A 25,431-nucleotide genomic window follows, 5' to 3' on the forward strand; every position below is an offset into this window, starting at 1 on the left:
AAATTCTAGTATACTTTGGGAAGTGAATTATTTTAAGAAGTGCAACTAAAATATTGGACTCAATACAGCTGGGAGCTTGTGGAGTGAAGAAAGATTCCAGATTTTGTACATCAAATGCTAATCAAATGTGCAGTATTCATTGGCCTGGTATGGGAGTCATGACAGACTTGTACTCTGATCCTCGGTTTGCATCTGCTCACAATGTTTTTTTTTTCCACTACTTTAGAGGTTTTTTTTCATTTTTTAATTTCCTTGATTTTTTTTTCTGTGAATATTGTCTCTCATCCCATCCCCTGGTTTCCAAACTCTTTTAAAATATGGGTTGTGCCTACTACACTTAACTGACCATAGTTGGTTCACAGCTCTGCACGCAGTAGGTAATAATAATAATGTTGGTATTTGTTAAGCGCTTACTATGTGCCAAGCACTGTTCTAAGCGCTGGGGTAGCTACAGGGTAATCAGGTTGTCCCACGTGAGGCTCACAGTTAATCCCCATTTTACAGATGAGGTAACTGAGGCCCAGAGAAGTTAAGTGACTTGCCCACAGTCACACAGCTGACAAGTGGCAGCCGGGATTATTAAATGATTGGTGGATTTATTGAAGGTAATTACAAGGATTCATATGTGTTTGTTTTTTTTTTTACCAGGATAGCTCCTGTAGTTTAGCAAGAAAGGTAGTTTAATATAAAATGTCATGTCTCCTGCAGGCATTCTCTTAGTTGCAGGAGTTCAGAGCTCAGATTGAGAATGGGTCTGTCACTTCATAATGCCCAGGGCTCCATCATGAGCTCGCCCGTTGGTGCCACAATTGAGCAGCTCTTGGCAGTTCCTCAGAATTTCTATTTTAAAGTGGGCAAAAGGAGTGAGACCCATGTGGGACAAGGGACTGTGGCTGATCTGATTATCTTTTATTTAGCTCAAAATTTAGCACAGTCCTCGGAACCTAATAAGCATTTTGACAAATACTGCAATTATTACTATCATCACCTGCCACCAGTGAACAAGCCTGGCAGGTAAAGTTGACTGGATTTATGTCCATAGAAGTATGGACTTACTCCATACTGCAGAAGACCAACAGGAGAGGGGAAGGAGATGGAGAGGGAAGAGTTAAAAACAAAAGGCGGCAACAAAGATAGGGGAGAGAATTAGGTGGGGTAAATTAAATGTATGAACCATAAACTTTAGAGTGTAAGCTTCTTGAGGGTGCGGACTTTGTCTTTTAAATACTCTCCAGACAGATGAATGGTTGGAGAGTGTGAGAAGAGCAATGTAACATTATCCCCACCCCAACCCTACCAAAGGAAGCACTACCTAATACATCTTCTTGGTTCAAAAGCCTGGAATTTGAGGTATGGCTATTCTGTTCCATTTTTTAACCTGACAGTAACTTGATTCTCCACCCCAAAACCTGGTTATAGGCCTTGGCATCAAGCCTAGCGACTAGTTTGCTCCTGGTCAATTAAATGAGCCCATTGTTGGGTAGGGATTGTCTCTACCTGTTGCTGAATTGTACTTTCCTAACGCTTAGTACAGTGCTCTGCACACAGTAAGTGCTCAATAAATACGATTGAATGAATGACTAGAACCCCACATCAAATTCTAATTCCAAAAATGACGGTCAATATTTGAATAAATTGTGCCTGGGGTCTGATTTACATTCTTCTGAGCTGAACCTCTAATTAGTTGGTTGTGACAATATTCTTGCCTCAAATATTTCTAGGGTAAAAGGAACTGGCTAATTGCAGTTTAAACATTGAGCTGGTTTCCTTAGGCCGAGAGTGTCTGTAATTATCAGAGTACTAATGCTGCTTAGATTTGTGGTTCCAGATAGAAACCACATGAACTACTTTGTGTTTTTCAGTTGGTCTAGTGCAATTTAAAAGAGGCAGTATCTTCACAGGAGGGATTCACAGTTTAAAATGGTCTGTTTTAAGACTCGGGAGCATAGGAACTTTCAGTTGAAGACTAGAAGGAAGATCTACTCTACCATTTTAAATGCTTGTCCTCCCTGAAGTTTTTATCCCACTGGATGTGATTTATCATTTTCAGACTAAATTTACACACCACCTCCCCTCTCCTGCCTCAGAGATTCTCTCAAAAAATGTCTCTTCCTATTTGAAAGTGTGTTCCATTAATTTTTTGGTATTAAGCAAGAATAGGGATTCATTTCATGACTTTAGATATATATGTATAATAATTGTATCCTTTCTTGCAGGATTGTGCAGGGAAATATAATACTAAAAGACTTGTGAGTTGTGGCTTTTTTTATATATTTAAAACACACATTTTAAGAACATAAGAACATCCCAAATGATATATAAGATAAAAGGGGTTATCAACCAAAATCTTTGGAAATTTCAAGATTTTTAAATATATGCAAACAACTAAACAAACAAAAAAAAAGAGAAACACCTCCCAACATTTTCTTTTGGAGGGCAGTTCACGTGTGAAGCAAGTGTCGTCATCACATTTTCGTTCAAGTGAACTAGTCACCACACCTCATTAGCAATAATACATGAGCGATGACCGAGAAGTTCCAAAGTTCTACCATGTACTGAGTTAGACAAGCATTCTGTAGGATGCTGTTCTGGCGTAGGCCTCCTCGTCCAGTGCATACACTGTAGGACATTCCTACAGTGCATTGTTGAAATAGCCTCAGAGTTTTGCCAAAGAAGGATCGGTGTCTAGTCTACAAAAATATTACTTACAGTACAGAACACTGAACCATTTTAATATGTACAACTTTCCTTCCATATAATCTGGGACGCAAATCCGTTTGTACAAGTTAGACAAAGGTCTGATGGTTGACATCTGGTTGGATCGCATCCAGCTGGGACAAACCAGAAGTGATTTTTATAAGGTGTAGATACACTGAGATTTTGATTGTGGTTTACAATAGTCAGCTTCTAATGAAGAGGTCAAAAAATAAATTGTTCATCTTAGATTTTGACTCAAAGAGATATAGCAAGAGAAGTTTCTGCCAAACAGCCGGAATACCGATCCAAGAACGTTAAGGTTGACTGGACAGAGCAGTCTGCAACACAACATCAAGACACGGCGCAGTTCAGAGCTCTTCAAGTGCACAGCTTCAGTCTCACACGCGCATTAATTCTATTCTTTCAATTAATTAATCCTCTACAAAGTTTCCTCTTTGTTTTGCATGCATTCCGTTCCATTTTCTTTTAGGGCATCTCTTCCTTGGTCAACCATGTGCTTTTGCTTTATTTTATTTTATTTTTTTTAAGCCGTCAATGCCGCCAACACTTTTCAAATGAAAAAGAGGCAATTTTACTTACAGAAGAGAATGCTATTTATATGGACATATGCAAAATGAAATGAAACAAGTGTCGGAAACAGTTTATAAAAATGGCACATTTATTGCTACAGAACGGTCATGTACATGACTGCATCGAATAACTACAGATGAGAAACAAGTAATGGCCTACATCAAGCTGTGTTTTTTTCTTGAAGGAACTCCAGCACACAACCTGCTTAGACACTTCTACAAATCAGAAATACACCAAAAACATGAAAAAATCGAGGCACTCAGCCACACATTGAAAACAAGGTGTAACTGTTTATATTTTTTTTTGCTTTTTCCTTTTTTCCTTTTTTTAAACTTTTTTTTTACATTTTTACTGCTGCAGCTATGTGTACAGTCGCAAAACATTTCCCCACTGCGACCTACAACTAAAAAGAAAAAGCTACCATACAGTTTCATCTCAGTAACACATGGTAAAATAACATCTTTTAAATAGTAAAATAAAGTAACAAACTTTTACTCAGAATGATTCCAAAAATCTACAAAGAAGAAATATTCAGAATCTGACAATTTTTTTTTGTAATATTCATGGTATAAAAGGATTGCTCCTGCGAAAAATAAGCCAAATATATTTTTTATTTTTAAATTTAGTTTTTTTTTTCCTACTAGGGTGTACTACAGTCTATTTTATAGCAAAAAGAGCACTAGACAAACAAAGCTTTATAACAAAAAGCCAGGCACTGATACATGGTAAATCTCTGCTTTTTTTTTTCTTATCTTCACTTAATTGCATCACAAGTAACAAGAATGAAAAAGGCCACAGTTCATATATTTTCACCATTACATATGTCTATAATACTTGAAATGAGTATGGTCAAACCAGCACTGCACAAAATGAATCAACTTCAAGTCCCATGAGAAATAATGTGTCTTGAAAGAAAAACAAACAAAACAAAAAACAAAACGAGAGGCCCAAAGGCCTTGGAATTCATCATATTTCATCTTGACCTTCTTTCCCAGGCAGCCAGCAGACCAAGTTTGTTTTTGTGCTTGTTTATGTTGAAATTGTTTCCTTCCTGACTCTAATGTTCACTTTTGCAGACTACAATAGGCCCGTTGGACACAAAGATGAAAATTCTCTTCTCCTCAGCTTTTTCCTCCCCCCACAACTCCTCAACAATGTTAAAAAGGGAAAGAGGAAGAAAATAAAAGAAAGAAATCGGAAGACTGAATCAGAACAAGTTGCATCACTGGTAGGACTGACAGTTGTATAAACATTAGTGTTCCTTGCAGCTACACAGAAGACAAATGGTAAAAATTTTCTAGGTGAACAGATCCCTATTCTGCATATTCATAAATCGCTTGAATGTGGAGGTGGATCAAGTATTCAAAACTGGTTTCTGAAATACGTAGTTTTTAAAAAACAGTTCTTAGCCTATGAAGCAACACAAATGAAATATCGACCTTGTGAGATTTTGTACTTTTTACCCAAATTTGTGGAGCTAAATGTTTGACACAAGTCCAGTGGAGGACACTAATATCTGACCTCAGTTTGGCATTTAAAAAAGAAACACAAACCCAACAAATCATTTCTCTCCCCTCCCTTTTTCCATTAAAAAAAAAAATATAAAATTTTTTAAAAAATGGTACTTCCAGAGCAAGTCTGGGAGCTGGCTACGCACTCCCACCCCTACCCGCCGCACCCCCCCTCCCCCCGGTTAAACTAGTTAGGAAATTGGGTAAAGATGAAAAAGTTTACATTTTTACTGAAAGATAATTCTACTGTAAAGAGACCTGCTTCAGGGAGTAAGAAATGCAATAACAAATATGATGACAAATGTCTAAACACTTTTCTCATTCTGAGTGAGAACAAAATAGAAAGCACCAATTTAAAATACCAGCTACCTTCAATTCCATTTTGTTTGCAGATTTTCAGTTTTAATCTCATTTTTTGAAGCACCTTTATGAGAAAACACTTATGAGTGCAGTTTTAGGATTTGTTACAAATTAAAGGACTATTTCCAGTTCCTCCCCAAATGAACACATATTATTGTGCCCACATATCCTGAAAGTGATCAAAATGGGTAACCTGTTTTCTATGTAAAATGGTTCCTTCCAACCCTCTTGTTGGTAGAGCATACAGTCTGAACGCGTAATGTATCACTAAAATAGAAACCTTTACCCTTATTGAAGAAAGAATCAAAAGTTTAATCACTTTAGGCTTTGGGTGATTTTGCTTTTCCTACTTTTAGTCATGTAAACCTGTCCCTCTAAATATAATTTCTTTTTTTTTTTTTGCTAGTTGACCAAAATGGATCTCTGCTGCATTTCTAAGGTTTTTAATCCACCTCCACATTTTAGAAACTTAACAAATCAAAGCATTTTAGTTTAACTTTACTGCTACTGAACATATTTACAGTTGTCAACATACATAGCTAATCAAAATGTTAATGGGTATGTAAAAGGTGATCACATGATAACTATCTTATTTGTTGTTCATGTCTTCAGAAACAAACAAAATTCAGAATTTTGTATCTCACTATTTCATTTCAATGAGACCTTCAACCACACAGATTTTTTAAACAAAAAACGGATACAATGTATTAAAACACATAATAACAAGAGTCTACATGTAAAAATATAACTTTTACATACACAATCTCAAAATAATGATACGTTTGCCATTTGTTGCATAAAATTTACAAATGTATTTTTCATTACTATAGAACTGGCAAAACAGGAGAACAGATGGAACATTTAGACCATTTTTATGGATTTATGGCATTTTACTCAGTGCTGATAGGTGGAAAATCTACTTGAACAGGGAGTCTTTTTTTAAATACATGCCAAGTTTGTGTGGCTGTAAAAATATAAACTAGAATTAGAGACAAAAGGATGCTGACAAATACTTAACTAGGAGCACTATCTGTTAACTGTACTGTACACCAAAGTCGATCATTATAAGATTCACTAGGGAAGTTGGTTCAACCGTGCCCAGACTTCAAAGCTAGTTATCTGATGAGTTGCTGTGCCATAGCTTGATCTATGTGACTATCAAATATGTTAAGTATAAACTTCACTCATACTGGCCAGAGAAATACTGTACTCCCCCTCCTCAAGAAAGTGCAACTTAATGCTATAGGACTCATAAGGCTTGTTATAATGCTGCATGATGATTGGAAATTGGCATTTTTCAAAATAAGGAGGAGGCGGTTAAGTGGTCTACAGTGCAGTAAATCCACTTAGCAAAAAGAAAAAAAAAGTAGGAAAATCAATCAAATCTGTCACACTACTTGCAATTTGCTTTTGATTTTTCCCCCCCTCAAAAATCTGACCATGTATTCAGAAACGCCTCACTGCACACTACTTAGGCTACACATGTAGGTAACACTTTAATTGTTTTGTTAAATCACAGCCACTTTGATTATGTTATGTTTCTGATGATATAAACATTGGAAGGCACAGTGGTAACATTGTAGCATTCTAACCGTGTACCTCTGAAAATCCCAGACTAGGGCCACGAGAGCAGCATTACGATTCCGACCAGCTCATATTCTGCCACGTCTTGGTAATGCTGCTTGTAATATCTACACGTGATGTAACTTTCAAGTTCTGTGTTCCCGAAAGACTGGAGAAACAATTGTCTACTTAGTTATGAATGAGAAGCAACATCAGGGCCAGCATTTCATCCTGTAATACCCCTCCAGAGAAGGAGTTGGCACTACAGGTCACAATAACAAAACAGGGGAGAAAGGCAGAAATAAGACAAAAAAATCCGTATTTACAGTAAAATCTTTTTTAAAAAAGTTAATCGGTACTATTTTTTTACAGGAGAAAAAAGTCTGAAACAAATGAACAAAAGCTTACCATAGTCACTAAATTTTTAATATATATTTATATATATATTTATATATATATATTTGTCATAGGTCTATAAGATCCATCTGTTCCTCCTACCCTAAGGAATGGCTAATGTCATCACTTCATTTTCATTAGGACGTTTGCTGGTTTTGTAAGTAGCAGGGAAGCAAAGCTACCCTTTTAATATCCAGTAAGTATAAACACTAGCTGACTAGAACACCAACAAAAACGTTCATGTAGTTTTCTTCAGAAGTACACTTTTTCATTATTGCAAGTTTACAATTTTTAAATTAAATATTTTTTTCAGACTTACAAATTAATTATTTTTTTTTTTCCAAAAGAAGTTTAGGCACAAATGCATTGTTCCACAGTGTGGAGAAGATTGCCATTCAGTCTCTAGGCTGCGCGATACAGCTTGCAACATCCTGCTTAAACATTCTGAATGATATGTTAAAGAGAGTTGTCCCCTCAAGTTGCACTTTTTTTTGTTTCAATAATCGGGAATGCTGATAACCTCTTGCGTCTGTGATTCGTAACTACTCAGACTTGTCTTATATTACAAAAAAGGGGGATTAAGGAGAAGTGTTTATGTAGGTTTAAGATAATACAGCTGTTAAGGAAGTGGTCTCTTGTTTAAACGAAGAAATGTAGCAACTTGGACCTGTGAAGGAAAAAAAAGCAAAATGAATACAATTAAAAGGGGAAAAAGTCCTATTCAGAAATAGTTTTTAGTCTTCTAAATCAAAATTGAATTGCTAGGGAACTGGGGAAGTTTGCATAGTGCTTGGCTTCAATGTCTGATGCCATATAACTCATATCATGTATACACCACAGGCAACAGGTCTTACCAAATGCTTCATCAAAGCCTTTGTTTCAAAAGCTTATTTTTGCCATATTGAGAAAAGATTTGCAGATTGGCTGCCATGGACGATAAGTAAAAGATGAATACAGCAGCTGACAAATCCATGATCTTTCACTCTACATATTAAAGATAACTAGGGGGGTGAGAGGTAAGATAGTTCAGTCCTTCACCCTTTCTTACCTCTACCATTCTCTCTACAAGTAGGTAAAAAAAACCCACATAGTGATGATAACAACTGTGGTCTTTGCTAGGCACTGTTCTAAGTACTGGGATGGATACAAGGCAATCAGGCTGGACACAGTCCCTGTCCCACATGAGGTTTACAGACTTAATCCCTAGAGAAGCAGTGTGGCTCAATGGAAAGAGCCCGGGCTTGGGAGTCAGAGATCATGGGTTCATATCCTGATACGCCACTTGTCAGCTGTGTGATCTTGGGCAAATCGCTTAACTTCTCTGAGCCTCAGTTACCTCATCTGTAAAATGGGCATTAAGACTGTGAGCCCCACGTGGGACAACCTGATTAACCTGTATCGACCCCAGAGTTTAGAACAGTGCTTTGTACATAGTAAGCGCTTAAGAAATACCAAAATTTATTTATTTTAAAGCTGAGATAGCTGAGGCCCAGAGAAGTTATGTGACTTACTCAAGGCCACACAGTGGGCAAGTGGCAAAGCTGGGATTACAACTCATGATCTCCTGATAGGCCCATGCTCTATGCCATGCTGCTTCCTGGTGAGTGGAGAATTGTTTCACAAGCTGAAGCATATCCTAACTTGGCCAGATCCAGCTCCAGGCTTGGGGTGGTCTCATGGAGCAACCAATGTTATTTATTGAACACTTACTGTAGGCATACTGCACTAAGTGGTTAGAGAGTTGGCAGACACGATCCCTCCCTTCAAGGAGTTTGCAATCTAATAACAGCAGAAGGGCTTTTAGTCCAAAACAACCTTACCAGTAGACTGGTCCCCAGTCTCTGGGGAGCGCTAAGGAAATACCTTTTTTTAGGGGACTGTTTGAAAACACCCATGTCACATGCCTATGTGTGGCTTCAAAATGGTTGAAAACAAACTTGCCATTTTACATCTGTCCCATATGATTAGACGCATCTCCCATTCCAGGATGAGGTCCTGCCAAGGAGAGTGGAGGGGGCTCTGAAGATACTTTTTCTTCTTCCCTTCTTTTCAGACATGCTGCTTTAGGGTTCAGATTCCTTTCTGTAGAATATTAAAGCAAAGAGCAGTGTAAACCTCTCTGTAGCTTTTCATTCCCCATGATTACGTTCAGTGATGTGAGAGTTTTCCAGAATCAAGACAGAAATGAAAACTTTCACAGCAGTCAAGCAGTAAGGGGTCTTTACAGCACTGGTTACTAAGTACATATTTTAGGGGTATGATCCCCTTACTCATATTTGAAGAATTTAACTAGAAAGAAGACAGAGTGTCAGTATTGACTATGTTAATGGGGCAAAGATGTGGGCTGGATAACAGAACCTTCTATGTGTGTCAAAGTTTCCTTCCAGGTTACTCCTTCTAAGGAGAGTAGCTAGTTAGAGAGTCCTCATGGAGGAGGGGTAGTAAGCGCTTAGTCAGCGCTCTGCACACGGTAAGCGCTCAATGAATATGATTGAATGGAGGTTAAGATGAGAAGAAGGACTAGGAAATGTTGGTAGAATCAGCCATCTCATCAGCTTTCTTTTGGTTGACTCTCTCCAGCTATCTGCGTTTACCTTCTATCGGCTGATGCCATACTGACTGAGGGTCTAAGATTCTTCCCCCCTTCCTGTCCTCCCCCATCCGTCATCCCACTTCACTTGCCAGTGTTAGGTGATAGATGGGTTTCCAAGCTCAGATTTCTGAAAACCTGCAGAGAATTTTTAACGTCCTTCTGGCCCCTTTCTCTTGACTTTGTCAAAAAAGAAATCGACTTTGGGGACTGCCGTGGCTCACAACGATTGAAGACTTTAGAATTTGTCATCAGTTCAGTGGCTCGAGTTTCCTAGCAGAAGAAGCTGAGATGCTACTTACCTCGGACTTGCTGTTCTAAGCTCAGGATGACAGCCACAGCCTGGTGAAGGATCAAAAGTTTGGTCTGCGGCTTGTCGCTCTTCAGATGGAGTTGCACCATCCGGCCCAACTCCTTGAAAGCCTCATTAATGTCACGCACGCGTAGGCGCTCACGGGCGTTGTTGGCCATTCTCCGTTCTTTCTCTCTCTCTGCCTTCTGCTCTGGTGTAAGGTCTTCATCATCGTTATTGCTACAAGACAAAAAGGGCACCATATTTTCTAATAGTGTGGGGAAAAAGAAATGTTCTCTGAACATCTTTGCTAGGTTTTCCTTGAACTTGACTATCTTAAGCCAAATCCTGGGCTGAACTGAACGTCTCTTCAACTCCTCACGCTATAGCTATGATGTTTTAGAGCTGCTATCAACTGAAGCCTCTGCATTACAGCTCAAACAAGGGCTGGTTAAAAGACTCAAACAGGAGAATGTGTCCATGAAAATGTAGTTCAAAGACCACTAAATTGCACATAGCACCACAGCCAGCGTGTTCTAACATGCAGGGCATTTCCATGTATGTGAAGAACCTTTGGAAATATTATTTTTAAACTTCTCACGTAGAAGAGGTATTGCAAACTCACATCAAATAAAGGCATTCTGGCAGGATTCAATCTGGATCAACAACAAAATATATAGAAAGATGAGAAGCTCTATCAGCTGAAACCAGTGTTTTTACTGGATTGCATATGAAGACCTTGAAATACAGTCTAGAGGACAGACTTATCTAAGGACATGGTCACCAGTTAGGGGTAGGAGATGGGAAGAAAAATGTCTCAAGCTGAAAGCACTGTGGAGGTTTCTTAAATTAGTTTCCAGTTCACACTGCCACATTCTATCCAGGGGCCCTTTCTTTCCCAGTGGATGGGGAGAGAAAAATAGAAGTTTGATTCTGCAGATGATGGCCTATCAAATTCATGACATTGTTATGTATCAGTGGGGCATAATGGACAATCTCCTGGGCTATCTGTTGTTTGGACTGAAGAAAGAATTTCTAAGAAAATGAAATGCGTTTATATGGGGGGTGGGGGCCGCGGGGGTGTCTCTGCACCTAGAAACATTTGAGAAACTTTACAGTGAATCCTTGATGAGTCTACCACCGGTGACAAAGTAACCCAGGGGGCCATAAGGCTAGAGATGGTAGGAAGAGGAGAGATTGAGATCTTCTTACAAAAGATAAAGGCTCCTGGAAGAAATAGTTTGCCCTGGTCTAGAAGGGATCTTGTCTTTAAGAGGGGTATATGTCTCTGGCTCACTTCTGACAAAGTGTAGATGTTCTGTGTTCGGCTTAATAAGATGAATGTTAGGATGTACAAAGGATAGAATGTTAGGATGTCCAGAAAAATTGAGGACAGAAAGCACTTTCATCCTCTGACAAATAATTCTAGTAAGTCCACTTACCACAAAATCGTTTCCCTAGTCCCTCCTCCACCGCCACTGAATTTTTTCCCTGTTCCCTGATTAACCTTTACTTTTCCAGCTATTTCATATAAGTGCTTGTGCTATGGCATAGTGCCAAAATGACAAAAGACAGCAACAAAAAGCATCTTTCAGCTGGACTGAGTCTTCAAGCTAACCATTGGGATGCTCAAACTCTCTAGGTAACACAAAGAGGATGTGAAAATGTTCAGATGTTTTTCCAGAGTTCACAAGCTAATACCTAACTTGGGTTGGTTTATCCGCATATAAGTACATTGGTTGTGCAAATAGTTTTTGTTTCAATGCTGACTTAAAACAAAGATTTGGAGAAATAACTAAAGAGTGTCAGAATGACTTTTTTAAGTAGACTGGCCCTTAGCAATAAATTAAAACGGCCTACCCCAACTTCAAAGGGCTCATAAATATGCATAAGCAGCAGTTAATGGTTAAATGAACGAAACTTGATATGATCAGAGAGCAGCAGCATAAAGGCATTAAGGATTTGAAAGGACCATTTCTACTGAATCTTGCCAATGTGGCAATGACTGAGAGAAACTCAGGTGTCACTGTTCTTTTTTTTCTCTCATCTTCTCTTTTGGTTAGAGGAAGAGCATAAGCTGGTCTCTTCAATATTTTTGAAGTTCAAGTTTCATTTAATCCATACAATTCTTAATGGGGAGGCCAATAATGGTCCGTATATCAATAGTGCTCTTTAGTTTAAATTTGGGGTAATTGTATCTTGATTCTGCTTTCAAAGCAGAACATGTTTTGGCCAGATCCACATAGCACAAATGAAGCAGCAAGATGGTCAATTTAGTTGGTGTAGCAGTCAATCTGGATAACTCAGGACAGAAAAGAAGATTAATTATCCTGTGCCAACAGTGTGCAGGTAGTGCTTTGGGGTCTGAAAAACTTGGAATGGAATATTAAAAAGCCTCAATTTGCTAGTTAATTGCTAATGCTCCATTTCACTTAGTTCTGGGGAAACCTTGTCTGAACAAACTTAAAGGCAATTTGGATAAATGCAGGCTAAATTAAGAAGCAAAGATGGCCAGACTAACTCATCTCTACATCTAGAACACCCATTAAAAGAAGCCGCCCAGACTAAGGTAAGCTTTTTTCATGCATTGTTTTTCCTCAACTTCAGAATTAGACTGAATTACGAGGCTGATAATCTTAATCAATCAATTAATGGTATTTGAGTGCTTACTGTGTGCAGAGCTCTAAGCACTTGGGAGAATACAAAAGTGTACACAGACATGAGCCACGCCCTACAGTATCTTACAATTTAGCAACAAGGGATTGTTTCATCAACATCAGGGTTTCAGTAAAGAATCCCTGTATTCAAGTCCATTTTGCACCCATTTATTATATTGGGATTTCTATTTACTAATATTTGTTCCCTGCCTGACAGGGGTGCTTTAAGTCATGTTCAATTTTATGTTTTGAAAAAAATGTATCTGATAATTTTATAAATGCTACCAAAAAGTAGGATGTTAGTTCAATGCAATAATAATAAGAATAGTAGTATTTGTATAGCACTTACTACTGTACCAGGTACTGTACTAAGCACTGGGGTGGATACAAGTAAATCGGGTTGGACACAGTCCCTGTCCCACCTGGGGCTCACAGTCTCAATCCCCATTTTACAGATGAGGTAACTGAAGCACAGAGAAGTGAGGTGACTTGCCCAAGGTCACACATCAGACAAGTGGTGAAGCTGGAATTAGAAGCCATGACCTTCTGACTCATAGGCCTGTGCTTATCCACTTTGCCATGCTGCTTGGTGGCAATATGTAATTGCGGGTTAAAGATCTGCAATACTGACTCAGGGTCAGCATTTCTACCCTTTCCCACCTCTGTATCACTACAGAAATATGCATTGGAGTCCAAACCATAGGGTTTCACCAACAGGTTGGAGCAGCACACTGAAGAACAGATTAGTGGAGGTAGAACTGGTGATATTCAGTAGTTTATAGCCACATGTACATGTAGATATCAATACTACTTGAAAGGTCATCTTAGAATACAAAGGATTATATATTTTGTGGTGCCTCAGTCTATTCATCTCTAAAGCAGAGGTGCCCTTTGGGGAAATACTGCTGTTTTACTGTGGACAGGGAATATGCAATTTTATTATTCTGTATTTCCCAAGAGGGTATTAAAAAAGCACACTGCATCAAGTAGGGGCTCAAATACTGCTTCTATATATAGGCTCATAAAAATCTGATCTGTCTTCTTACATGACATCTAGGTATCAGCAGGATTGAAATAATACATCTGCACCGAGTAAGTTCATCCTAAATTAAATTCACAGCAGATTGCTCCATATTTTCCACTATTTGACACAGGACAAATTGCAAGCTGGGCCCTTTAACATACAGTTGCTGTGAGTGGGTGAAGATACCACAGTCATTCTAGGGTGCTTTTCTCAAGAACCCTGACACCGCCACAATAAGCTGACAGTAGGAACTCGGATCTGAGGGAGAGTAGTGACTGAAAGACAGGGGAAAAGGGAGGACTGTCAGCCTACTCAAGTGTAAACTATCAAGCTACATGCATGAGAAGGCAATAAGATACATACTTTGGCTGCTATACTCTGTACTCACAAAGAAGTGCTCTCAAGGCCAGCAAAGATGCACTTCAAACACATAATACCAGTTAACAGTCCACAGCTAGGACCATTAAGCCACTGGTGGAACCCAGTTCAAGCACTTAGTACAGTGCTTTGCACACAGTATGCACTTAATAAATACAATTGAATGAATGCCATTTATAGCATTAGGCCCGTGTGTTGGAGGTTCTAATCCAAGGAAACTGAAGCAAAAAAGCAGTGAAGGATCTGGACTTTCTTAAATTAACTGAAGTTCCATAAGATAAAGTGGGTTTAAATCCTGTGGACATTGAAAAATATTTCAGTAGACATTCAAACAAAACTGAACTTTGTACACCCAAGGAAAATGCTGTGTGCTCTAGTATTGTGAAACGTACACGATTACGGAAATTAATATATAAATGTCTTCTGAAAACTGAGAGCCAGTAAAGTATAGATTTTTCACATACTTTGTGTATTATATACAATTGTGATAGGTTTTTTAAAATTTAGAAAAAAATAAACGTTTTGGTACAAATTTACACATGAACATGGGTAAAAAAAAAATCACCCTTTTTTAAATCTTTCACAAATGATTTATATCATGTGTAATCTGCTTGGAGTTCGAATTCAAGATTTGAGAGCGATTTTAGGCATTTCCAGAGTACATGGATCTGAAACGATACCATCAGTATTACCAGAAATGACCTTTAGGCTGCAGATTTACCTGCCAGGAAAGAACTCAATGGTTTCTTCCTGTTCTGTTCACTTCATCAAAGTCCAATAAAGGAATTAAATGAAGCGACAGTATTATATACTGTTACCTAGATCTTGACCTAGTAATTGATTTGATATCCTTCTTGTCGTCATCTAATTTCTTGTCCTCGGAAGATTTTGTGTCTTGGAGATTTTCATCGCCTTCATCATCGGATTTGATCTCGGAACTTCCTGAGGACACGCTCTGCCCCTGAAGTCCAGTTGGCATGCCTCCAGAAAGAGAGAGAAAGTCACTGTTAGCAAGGCTTAAAGAGAGGGCAAACTGAATATTCTGGGTCTTAACTGGGACGTTGCCACTATGCAAGGATGTTAGCTGTTCAAGTGGGTTACTTTCTTTCCATACTGTCATTTCTTTCTGTTTCTCTGGAACAGAGGGGAAGTTTCCAAAATGCACCTGCTGAAACCAGTTTTCACTGCACTGGCTCTGAGGTTAAATTCTATTTTGCAATCTTTTGGAGTAGATGGTAATTTCACTGTCTACAAAACATCAACTTAATTGCAATGAAAATCATAATCACGAAAATCACACACCTCAATGTTCTGATTAAGAATCCAAGTAAATATCAGCTATTATATTGAGCGTCTTCATGTGCAATGATTTAATAGAAAAAAGTACTTAAAATATAATTCCCATAGAATAAGCAAAATACCTTATTAGATCTCATACCAGAATGAATGAATTATGTTTCATCACTTTCAAAGAATAATCAACCTCTGAAGATGATACATCTCTGAGGCAATTAGGTGAGCACCTCCTTTTAACTTTTAGGAAAATGGAAGCAATGTTGGCTATGATATTATTCACTTTCTTAGGCTCCTAATAAACACTGAATCCTTTCCCTTGCTAATCAATTATAATTAATGGTAAAGGAAATATGATTGAACAGCTGGTTGCCATTTGCAATGCTTAGTATCTCAGATGGTTTAAAAAGCAGAAAGATGAGCACGGGGATGCCTGGAGGAACCTTCCAGCCAAATGATAATTTGCAAAGAACAATGGGCAGGGGAAACATGTTCTTAAAGTTCACGGCAATCCTTTGATTTCCACAGAGGGGAGGTGTGAGATCAATGGGGCACCTTCAAATTCCACAAAGTCTTCCAATCTTTAACCCTTCATAGTTTTGGGTCACAATGAATCCAATATTAAGGTAGATAAAAGTGGGAGCTTATTAGAAATTTTAATACATTTAAATAAGGAAAGTATAAGTAATGTTACTGTGTGTGTGTGTGTGTGTGTGTGTGTGTGTGTAAACTCATTTTTCCCATCATTATACAATTTACTCAAGAGTTGTTTTGCTTAGGGATTCAAGTTGGGAGAGCAGAGCAGTCTCAAAGGATTAAAAAATATCGGTCATCAAATTCTTTGGAAGCATTACTTTCCTTCTTGTTCAATAACAATAATAATAATGTTGGTATTTGTTAAGCACTATGTGCCAAGCACCTTGCTAAGCGCTGGGGTAGATATAAGGTAATCAGGTTGTCCCATGTAGGGCTCGCAGTCTTCATTCCCCATTTTACAGATGAGGTAACTGAGGCACAGAGAAGTTAAAAGTGATTTGCCCAAGGTCACACAGCTGACAAGTGGCAGAGCCGGGATTAGAACCCATGAACCTCTGACTCCCAAGCCCGGGTCTTTCCACTGAGCCACGATGCTTCTCGTTCAAAACTACAGTGGGCTGCTGCAATGTGAACTTATTCATTAAATCATATTTATTGAGTGTTACCATGTTCTGAGCACTGTACTAAGCACTTGGGAGAGTACAATACAACAATAAACAGACACAATCCCTGCCCACAATGAGCTTATATCATTATTCCTTTGTGTTAACCTTGTAGGATACAGAAAATAAACATTCTCCTCATCACTGTTCTCCATCCCATTCTCTGCTCAAACAGCACTACTGCCCCAAATGACAGTGGAGAAACCAAAGTTTTTGGGGAAATGCAACTGTGAAGTTAGATACCACAACACCTTTTATTTGGGTGTGTGTGTATCAGGGGGAGTGATGAATTTTAATTCCAGTTTTCTGCTATTCTTTGAGCCCGTAATGTGTGCTAATCTCAAACCCCCTCCACCCACCTAACGTCTGGCTAATTTCCATATTCCTAACCAAACCTCTTTGGAGAACTTACCTCTGTATGGATCTTGGGGTGGATTCAAGTCAGGAGATGTTGCAGACTGAACTGGGAGCTGTGGGACTGGAACTTGGTTTGGCACAAGAGAATGGCTGCCTCGCAGAGCCACACCATCTTCACGATGGGCACCAACCTGAAGGGAAAATCGATGACACACGATTTCAAGGCAACCAAAGATGAATAGAGGAGGCAGTCGACACAGGCCGCACTGAGACACGGGCATCGGAAACCAAAAAGTGTGTGGTTACTTTACACAAGAGGGCGCCGGTGTACTGCATATCCACAGAATATGCAAAAAACACTTAACACTCAGTAAGATGCTGTGCAGCACATTTAGTGACAAATATGGCAGAGGAGCTCAGGCAGGTAAAACGTCAAATTGTCTCCCAGAGTGCTGCAGTGGAGCGCACTGATTCGTACCCATCTGTCTTCTATCATGTCCGCCAACAGATCTGACAATTATCTTAATGCCCATATGCTTAATTGTGGGCTTCTCAATTCCCCCATTGCTGTCGGAAATCCTGCAGGAATTTCAATTTGGCATTCGACTTTCATTTCAGGGGATAAGATTCTCAGGCCTGCCATTTTTTTTTTCCATAATGCCAGCTAAGCCCTGACAGCGGAAGCTACAGCAGTATGCGACACAGCCCCTGTTCAGTACAAATATAATAAAATGTCACCTGGCTTTCCAAAACTGGCAGCCCATTCCAAATTAATGTTTACTGTATTTCATCAACTGACGAGTTACAAATCCAAAGGGGGACCATTCCTGCCAACGCCACCACGCCGGAAAATGTATCAATAAAGGTTTTATTAAACACACCGATAATGCCGTCACTGCCATACAGTCACATTGGAAGTACTCTACTATATCCACTGACTCTACCCCGAAAGGCATTATTTAACAAGCTAATGTGCTACGTGGCTCCAAATGTGCAAAGTATATAGACTGTGTTTCAAAGATTCTTTCACTGTATTAGCTACGGATACCCACTCAAGGCTCCAGAGATTCTGACTTTTGCCACTGTCTATTATTAGCCCATGACTCAAAGCAGAAGAATTAAGCCTTTCTGAGTTTTGTGAAGCATGAATAACATACAATTCAGTTTCCAACCAGATCTTTTTTTGAAATTTTATCCCCATTTTAGAGATAGAGGAGTCATTAACCACAGAACGTTGGTCTAAAATGAACCTATCTGAAATGTGGAGATCCACAAAAAATCTATGGAAACACAATATTTTCAGATATGAATATTGAACAGATAACATTGTGGTATTGACATAAGTAATTCAAAAGTATAAAATAAATGAAGATACACCTAAAGGTACCACAAAACCAAAATATTTCTATTAGAACACATGTAGCAGAAAAGCAGAGCAAAATATACTGCCATTTTGACATTATCTTTGTAAGGCTCAAAATATGGTATCTCTCAGCATCAGTTTAGAGAATTACAGAAACGCGGACTGTCCTAACACCAAACTTTCCGATTGCGAATAAGGTCAAAGTTCACTTCAGAGTTCCATTACCAGAAATAAAACATATTTTAAGAAATCTACCATTCCCACAAAAAAAACTTTACTAGTGGTCATTTTGAAATAACCAGATTTTATTTCCTAGGTGTTCGATCAAATTTCAGCAATTTGGCAGGCGGAGTGAGGTTGTTTTTTGAGATCGGGATAAAAGAGAACAGAGTTAGACACAGCAAAACATAGGAATATTTAAGGTTTGCTCTAAAAATAAACTGTCTTCTAATTAATACAAGTTCTAGTGAATTATTTCTATGTTTCTCAAATGTTCAGGGATACTTCTGACATTCATCTGGTTTCTCCTTAATAATGATGAATAATGTGATCATGGCTTTTAGTGGGGAAGAGAACAATGTTTCTGAAAAAAGGGAATGAACTAATTCTGTAGATCTAGGCAACTACATTTATATGTCAATTGCTACTGAATTTTGGTTAGGGACTGGTACCTATATAAGAAACTGAATAGGAGAAAAGGACAGACACTAATGCATTTCTCTTCTCGGGAATAGAAGGTGTTTTCCAAATAGATTCTTGTGGTGAAGTGACAGGGTAGCTATGACATCATTTTTCTGGTGAAGACTATTTGAAAAATTCAGCCTGGCAACACAGTTTTCCCTTCCAGATAGGATGTAAGTTACAGATGTGAATTTTATATGCGAGATCTGGAAGGCTCGTAGTCCTTCCTAATAAATCCCATCACTGCAGTGGTTGTTAATCTTTAAGGAGGACCCAGTACATTTTCTATTCAATGACCAAAGTATTTTTATCCAGAATGGACCACTATTTATCTCAACATCACAGAGTCAATAAGGCAATCATTTTTTTTTTTGAGTGCTTACTGTGTACAGAACACTGTACTATACAATTTGTTGCCGAATTGTACATTCCAAGCGCTTAGTACAGTGCTCTGCACATAGTAAGTGCTCAATAAATAAGAATGAATGAATGAAAGAATAGTAAATTCTTGGGAGAGTACACAATACAACAGAGTTGGCAGATAGGTTCCCTCTTCACAACAAGCTTATAGCCTAAAGGGGTGGAAGCATTGATCACCTCAGGATCATGGAAGAATTGAACTCCTTTGCCCAGAATCATTCCATGGAAGTTTCAACCTTTTTGGGATAAACAAGGACCCATAATTTGGGGTCCATTAATTCACTCAGTAGTATTTAGTGATCACACACTGTGCACAAAGCACTGAGCTCAGTGCTTGGGAGAGTATTATCACGGTAAAAGGCAAAACCCTTGCCCTCAAGGGGTTTACAATATAATGGGGTCACTTTAATTTTCTGGATTCATTTCCCTAAATACTTAAATTTTTTGTATTCACATATCCCTTGATTTCACACATGCACATACACACATATGGAGTCTCTCTGTTTTTGGTTATTTTTTAAAAAATCTACTTGTTTAGTGATAGACTCACATCAACACTGGACATATTTGGGTTTCATGACTCTAACAATACTCATGGAGCACTTTATTCCTATTTAACTTTCCCTTTAAGAATTTCTCTTCTCTTGCCTAATCATCCCAATGGTTTTCCATTGTTTGGTTGCACTGCAATCTAGTGCAAGTTTTACACTGCACTTGGGAATAGAGAGATCACAATTTCACAGATTTGATTTAACTTATTTCCAAATGTTTGTCTTGACTGTCCCATGTTTGTTATTAAATTCAATACAGTGCTGTATTGTATAAGGGCAATTAATTACCTAGTGAAACATTTGGATATTTATAATACATAGTTAAAAATAAACTGGAAAAATGTTAAACAACTGACAGATGACTGAATAATGGTATTCAAATATAAGAATTATTATTCCAGGGGACAATGACCAAATGTGCCCACCTCTATACTAAGGTCTGAAAATAGGTTCAAACTATAGCAAACAGGATTTAGATGGGGTGTGAGGAGAAGCTCTTTCACTGTGAAAGTTATTGAGGGAAGTTAAAAATTTTCTTCTGAGAGATTAAAAATCAGAATTGGTCCATACATTTAGGATATTTCAGAATAGCCCTAAGTCACATGGTAAAATAACCTCACCTTATCACTTCTAGCTTTTTGTGTGTCAAACAGAAATGAATCAGAAGTCTCCAACACTATTAAAATGACATCATTAATTTGCTCTTGGAAGCTTCTTTTTATCTGTTAAATTAATTCCACAATCTAAGGGCAAGAACCCAATTTACTTACACTTCATACAACTTTAAATATATTTAATATTAATTAATGGAACTGAATACAAAACACAATAAACATGACCATTCATGGATTCAAAGTTTCCTCTTGCCATTAAGATGAGCCTTTTCTATTCTCTTCATAGCCTAATACAGTTAATTGTCAAAAAAAATCACAAAATCTGAAATTAAAATTTAATCCAGCATTTAGTTTTCCTAACTACTAACAGATAAACAGATACTGATTCCCAGGGGTAGGATGAGGTTTTTTGCGGGGCGGTAAAGGGGTGGGTGTGTATGTGTTTCTCTGTGTACTAAAATTATTGAAGCTCCTGAAACTATGAGCATTAGCTTTCCCTTTTGAATATTTAAAACACTTGACTATATTCTGACTATGAACCTCTTAGGGAATTTGTTGAGAAAGATGCCTTCCGATGATCCCTGAATGAGACTTTGGCCATGTATTTAAAATTAAATTACAAATTAAGTAAACAGTATCCTAATGATACTGTTGCATAATACAGATAGATTAATCACTCTGTCACTTTCAAATTGATCAATAGTCCCTCCCTGTTTTTATAATAGTGTTACGTCAAAGGAGTAATTAGATCTACCTCTTAAATTTTAGACAGATTCCCAATATAGTTGCTTCAGTTTTCTACTGGACAAATTATTCCCTAGAAGTAAATTAAGCACTTTAATGGTAACATTATTCCTTGCAAAACACGAGGGTACCATTTGACTTTAAAGAAAGTAATCTTCCTGTCTGTAGTAACTTATGCCAGAGTAAAACTATAATAGTGAGCCGATTTTCCCAACATTTAAGTCAACTCCCTGACACTTTGAATCTACTCTGGGTGGAGCATTAACTCTTTTGGATTATCACGAATACAGCAGTATACTGAACAGTCTTCCTATGACTGAAATAGTTAATGCTCCTCCCAAAGTTCTCCTTACTATAGAGAATATATTAGACCCAAGAATGAGTGGGCCCAATAATAGGAACCATAAAATTATTGCAATGGATTCCAAAGATTCCGGTAAGCTTACTTTTTTAGCTTTCATCTTGGAATGCCAACTTCCTTTTCCAAATCACTGTAACACAAACTCTTACTTGATGTGCTCTCAATTTTCTGGATAATTGGGAAAAAATGCAGTTCAAACACTGGGGCCAAAGACATGCTGTCCATCATATTCCCTGAATTCAGAAGTTGCCGAATAAACATTTGGAAAGGTACTGTGGCAATTAGATGTTTAGCAAGGTCACCTTTACCTGGGAATGCTGCAGAACAACTTGGTAAACACCCCTGTCCGCACAATGCAGACAGCAACAAACAACAAACAAAAATAGATTCACTGCTTTCACTCTGTTTTCAACCTTCATTTCTAAAAGTAATTACTGTACTGCATTGAACAGGCCTACTTGGTGAATGCACACATGCATTAAATGTCATTTGGCAGTTATTCGATCCTTGTTAATGCTATCTCCTAAGATAAATATCTCAAAATAGGCTTCAGACCCAAGTAACTCATGCACTACCACAACCTTTCTAACAATGGGCACCAAATGGAACTCCTGGGGATGGAAATTGACGGAACTATAGCTACAAGCAAAACCAAGGCCAACTCCCTTTTATAAGAATCCTACAAAAGTAATATTCCTCACTTGTAATCATAAACTTCAATAGCCAACCCTAATTCTGTATTTTGTACAGAATACAGGTTTCAAAATGAACTCATTGATATGTTCTTTCTATGCAAGCAAGGAAGCCACAACTACAGGATAAAGGGGCAAAAAAAAAATTCCCAGCAATTATAATTTGTTTTCACTTTTTTTTTTTTGGTTTGCAATAAACACAGAAAAAAATGATGGGTTTTCACTGTAATTAGACACCATTGACACAGAAAACAGTTTTGGTATCTGAATTGTAATCTCCCCATGAAATATCAATTATACATGACAGTTCCAGAGTGCTAGATTTCAGTTTCAATTATCTTGCCTGTATCTCTGTCATATCAAACAAAAGCAAACTTGTTTTCTCAAATGTGAAAAATGCCATTTAGCCCAAAAGTGCATCTTCTAAGGGGAGAGAAATGGTCATGCAAACACTTCTTTTATGGTTCACAGATGGGCACTCAGAAGTTCACGAAGTGGAGGCAGCAGATGAAAGCTGTAAAAAAAAAATTCAGCGGGGGAAGGGTTTTTCAACAAAATAATGATAATTGTTCTATGGGGCTTATAATTAACTCTTCTCTTAAGTATCTTGTGGCTATGTAAACTAACATTTCGTCATTATTCTTCTAACGATATAGTAATAAATATCATTGTAGAGACGAAACGGGCCTCTAGAAGTTGCAGCTCACTTTGTCTTTTTCCGGCATTTAATCACCCCTGAAATATGGGTGTTTGTTTCAGTCTCAAAAGAAGAGAATCTCACACTACCCTGATAATGTCTTTTGATTGGCTCATAAATTCAGTCTTTTGCCTTTCTAACTAATCCAAGTCCTTCCAGCTGAAAGATAAAGATCACTTCCTCTTCTTTGGTTCTTAAAAAAATCATCTCCCCTCTCCTCCTTCCCTACCCCTCCCCCTCATTTCCCCTCTCCTCCTTGCGCTTCTGCCCCGAATCTAACAACTAATATTTGAAGAATGCTAAAAGTCACTCTTCATCCTTCTGTTCTCTAAGGATACCAGTTCCAATTCCTGAAGCTTTTCTTTGTAGGCCCCACTTATTCATCCTTATTCTCCACAGCTCTTCCATCACTGAGACTACTCACTGGACAGAGAAATCTAATAAAGCTCACTGATGACAACATTACGTGGCAAAGATTTTTGAGGTTTTTTTCAAGTCAAGATAATTGATTGCTTTCCCCTCCTATTTCTACTAAAAAACAAAATACTTTACAAGTAATTTTTAACAAGTCCTAACTATAGCCCTAGAATTTTACTTACAAATAACAAAATGTGAAGGACTAAGATGACTTCAATTGATGCTCATAACTGAAATAATTTATTTTTTGTTTTGCCAGCCCTTGGGGCTAATAAAATCTCAGAGAGAAAGAACTTGTTAGGCATTTCTAAAAATGCATGACTTTCTGATAGTCAATTAAACACCAGCTTCCTGTAAAGGCTAGCGGTAAGGTACTGCATGTTAACATGTGTTCAGAATTGTCAAAATGCATAACTTTGACAGAAAGCAGATTTGTGCAAAGCCCTTATAAACCTCAACTGCTATGTTACAAAAGGAACAACACTAAGCATTTTGACACAAATGGTCTCTCACTGTGTGTGTGTATTATTGGCCCAAATGATTCACTCTTATTTAGCTGTAGTGAAGTCTTTCATCCACATGGTATATAATAATAGTTTCCATATGACCAGTGGCTCTGCTATAAATAAGATCAAAAGGCAAAGAAAGGATTTAATAAAAAAAATGCCATTAAGAAATAGCATTAAATTAGAAAAAAAATAGCAAAGTTCAACAGTTTTTGCAGGGAAACAAAAAGTTTTCCAAATATCTCCGGAAAAGGCATTTGACAAGAATAGACATATGGGAAATTCATTTAAGCTTTCTTGAAAGTGGCAAAGACGAAGTTTAGAAGAAAACAAAATGCCACGTCTGAAGTTAAAGCACAGAACCTGACCCGAAACAGCTACTTTTATGTTGTGTACTGTACAACAGAATGCTTCAGTGGCAGTGTTCCACCTATTTCTCTGTACTTTTTCTGTTCTATTTAATGGAAATAGACTTTTAGTAATTCAGAGTTTTTGAGGGAATCACAACATTGCTCAATTCTTAACACATGAGCTCTGCAAAAGGAAGTTTTATTTGGCATTAGATATTGACTTGATATGAAGAGCCAACTTCCCAAACAAATTTTCTTCTCGTTCTGCAAAAATTACCAAGATAATCTCTATTCCCGACTGGATGAACAGCTGCTAATAACCTGCAGCTCCAAGAGAAGATGGCCTTCCTTTCATCTTTCTGCCCGTACATACCTGATGGGTTCAAGGTTTTAGTGATTCCACATGTTTCTTTCCTCGCTTTTGAGAAAAAAAATAATAATTTGGGGGTTGATCAGGCTGGTTTAGTTTCCGTTGCTTCTTTAAAGTTCTCCATAAATTCTAAGAAAAGATCCACTGTTCTACTGCTATTTATTCAAAACAGAATTTATTTCAATTTAGGTGAAACAACTGGTGTGCTTTAAAAGTAAATTGAAACTGCCACAGATCATCAAAGAAGAGAGTAGCCTTGTGGCTGAGCTCCTAAAGTTAGTCAAACAACCATTCTGATTTCTTCCAGGCTGAAAAGATTACTCATTTAAGGACTGGCTAAGTTTTTAGATACTTTAAATCTAAGGGTATTAGTAATAATATTAACTTCAATATTTTTTTCCTTCCCAAATGATAAATAAATGAGCCAATGCCAAGGATTTTTTTTTTCCCCTAATGGGAAGTATCCTGTATAAGATTATAGAGCCAAGTCCATCTCAACTTCTTTCTCACTTGTTCCCAGGCACCTGCTTTAAGAGTGACCTCAGTTCTATACCTCAAGATTCAGACATTTCACAAAACAGCTTTTTAAACAAAAAACAGCTGTTTCTCATCTAGGCTACAGTGGGGGGGAAAAAAATCAGGCCAGCTTAGAGAAACCCAGAGCCTACCATTCTTCAATAACTTTCACACACTTTCAGCTTCACAATAGATCCGTCCATGTGTAGAAACGAAGGGGCAGGCTAATGCTAAATTAAAA

At 37.9% G+C, this 25,431-nt stretch overlaps 1 protein-coding gene across 11 annotated transcripts in view; it reads right to left on the reverse strand.

Moving 5' to 3' along the window:
• Positions 1–2,927: 2,927 nt before the first annotated feature.
• Positions 2,928–25,431, reverse strand: part of TCF4 (transcription factor 4) — a 413,931-nt gene continuing 391,427 nt past the window's right edge. For 7 of the 11 annotated variants that reach the window (XM_029059030.2, XM_016226204.3, XM_029059027.2 and 4 more), the window contains 5 exons: positions 16,964–17,099; positions 14,878–15,040; positions 10,011–10,240; positions 9,060–9,200; positions 2,928–7,785 (listed from right to left, as the gene is read on the reverse strand). In XM_029059030.2, the coding sequence (XP_028914863.1) occupies positions 9,064–9,200; positions 10,011–10,240; positions 14,878–15,040; positions 16,964–17,099 (666 nt within the window). In that variant the 3' untranslated portion in view covers positions 2,928–7,785; positions 9,060–9,063. The remainder of the gene's footprint in view (positions 7,786–9,059; positions 9,201–10,010; positions 10,241–14,877; positions 15,041–16,963; positions 17,100–25,431) is intronic. The other 4 variants (XM_029059033.2, XM_029059032.2, XM_029059036.2 and 1 more) reach the window with 1 other exon arrangement.

This window comes from Ornithorhynchus anatinus, chromosome 3 (genome assembly GCF_004115215.2).
Source record: "Ornithorhynchus anatinus isolate Pmale09 chromosome 3, mOrnAna1.pri.v4, whole genome shotgun sequence".
Lineage (NCBI taxonomy): Eukaryota > Metazoa > Chordata > Mammalia > Monotremata > Ornithorhynchidae > Ornithorhynchus > Ornithorhynchus anatinus.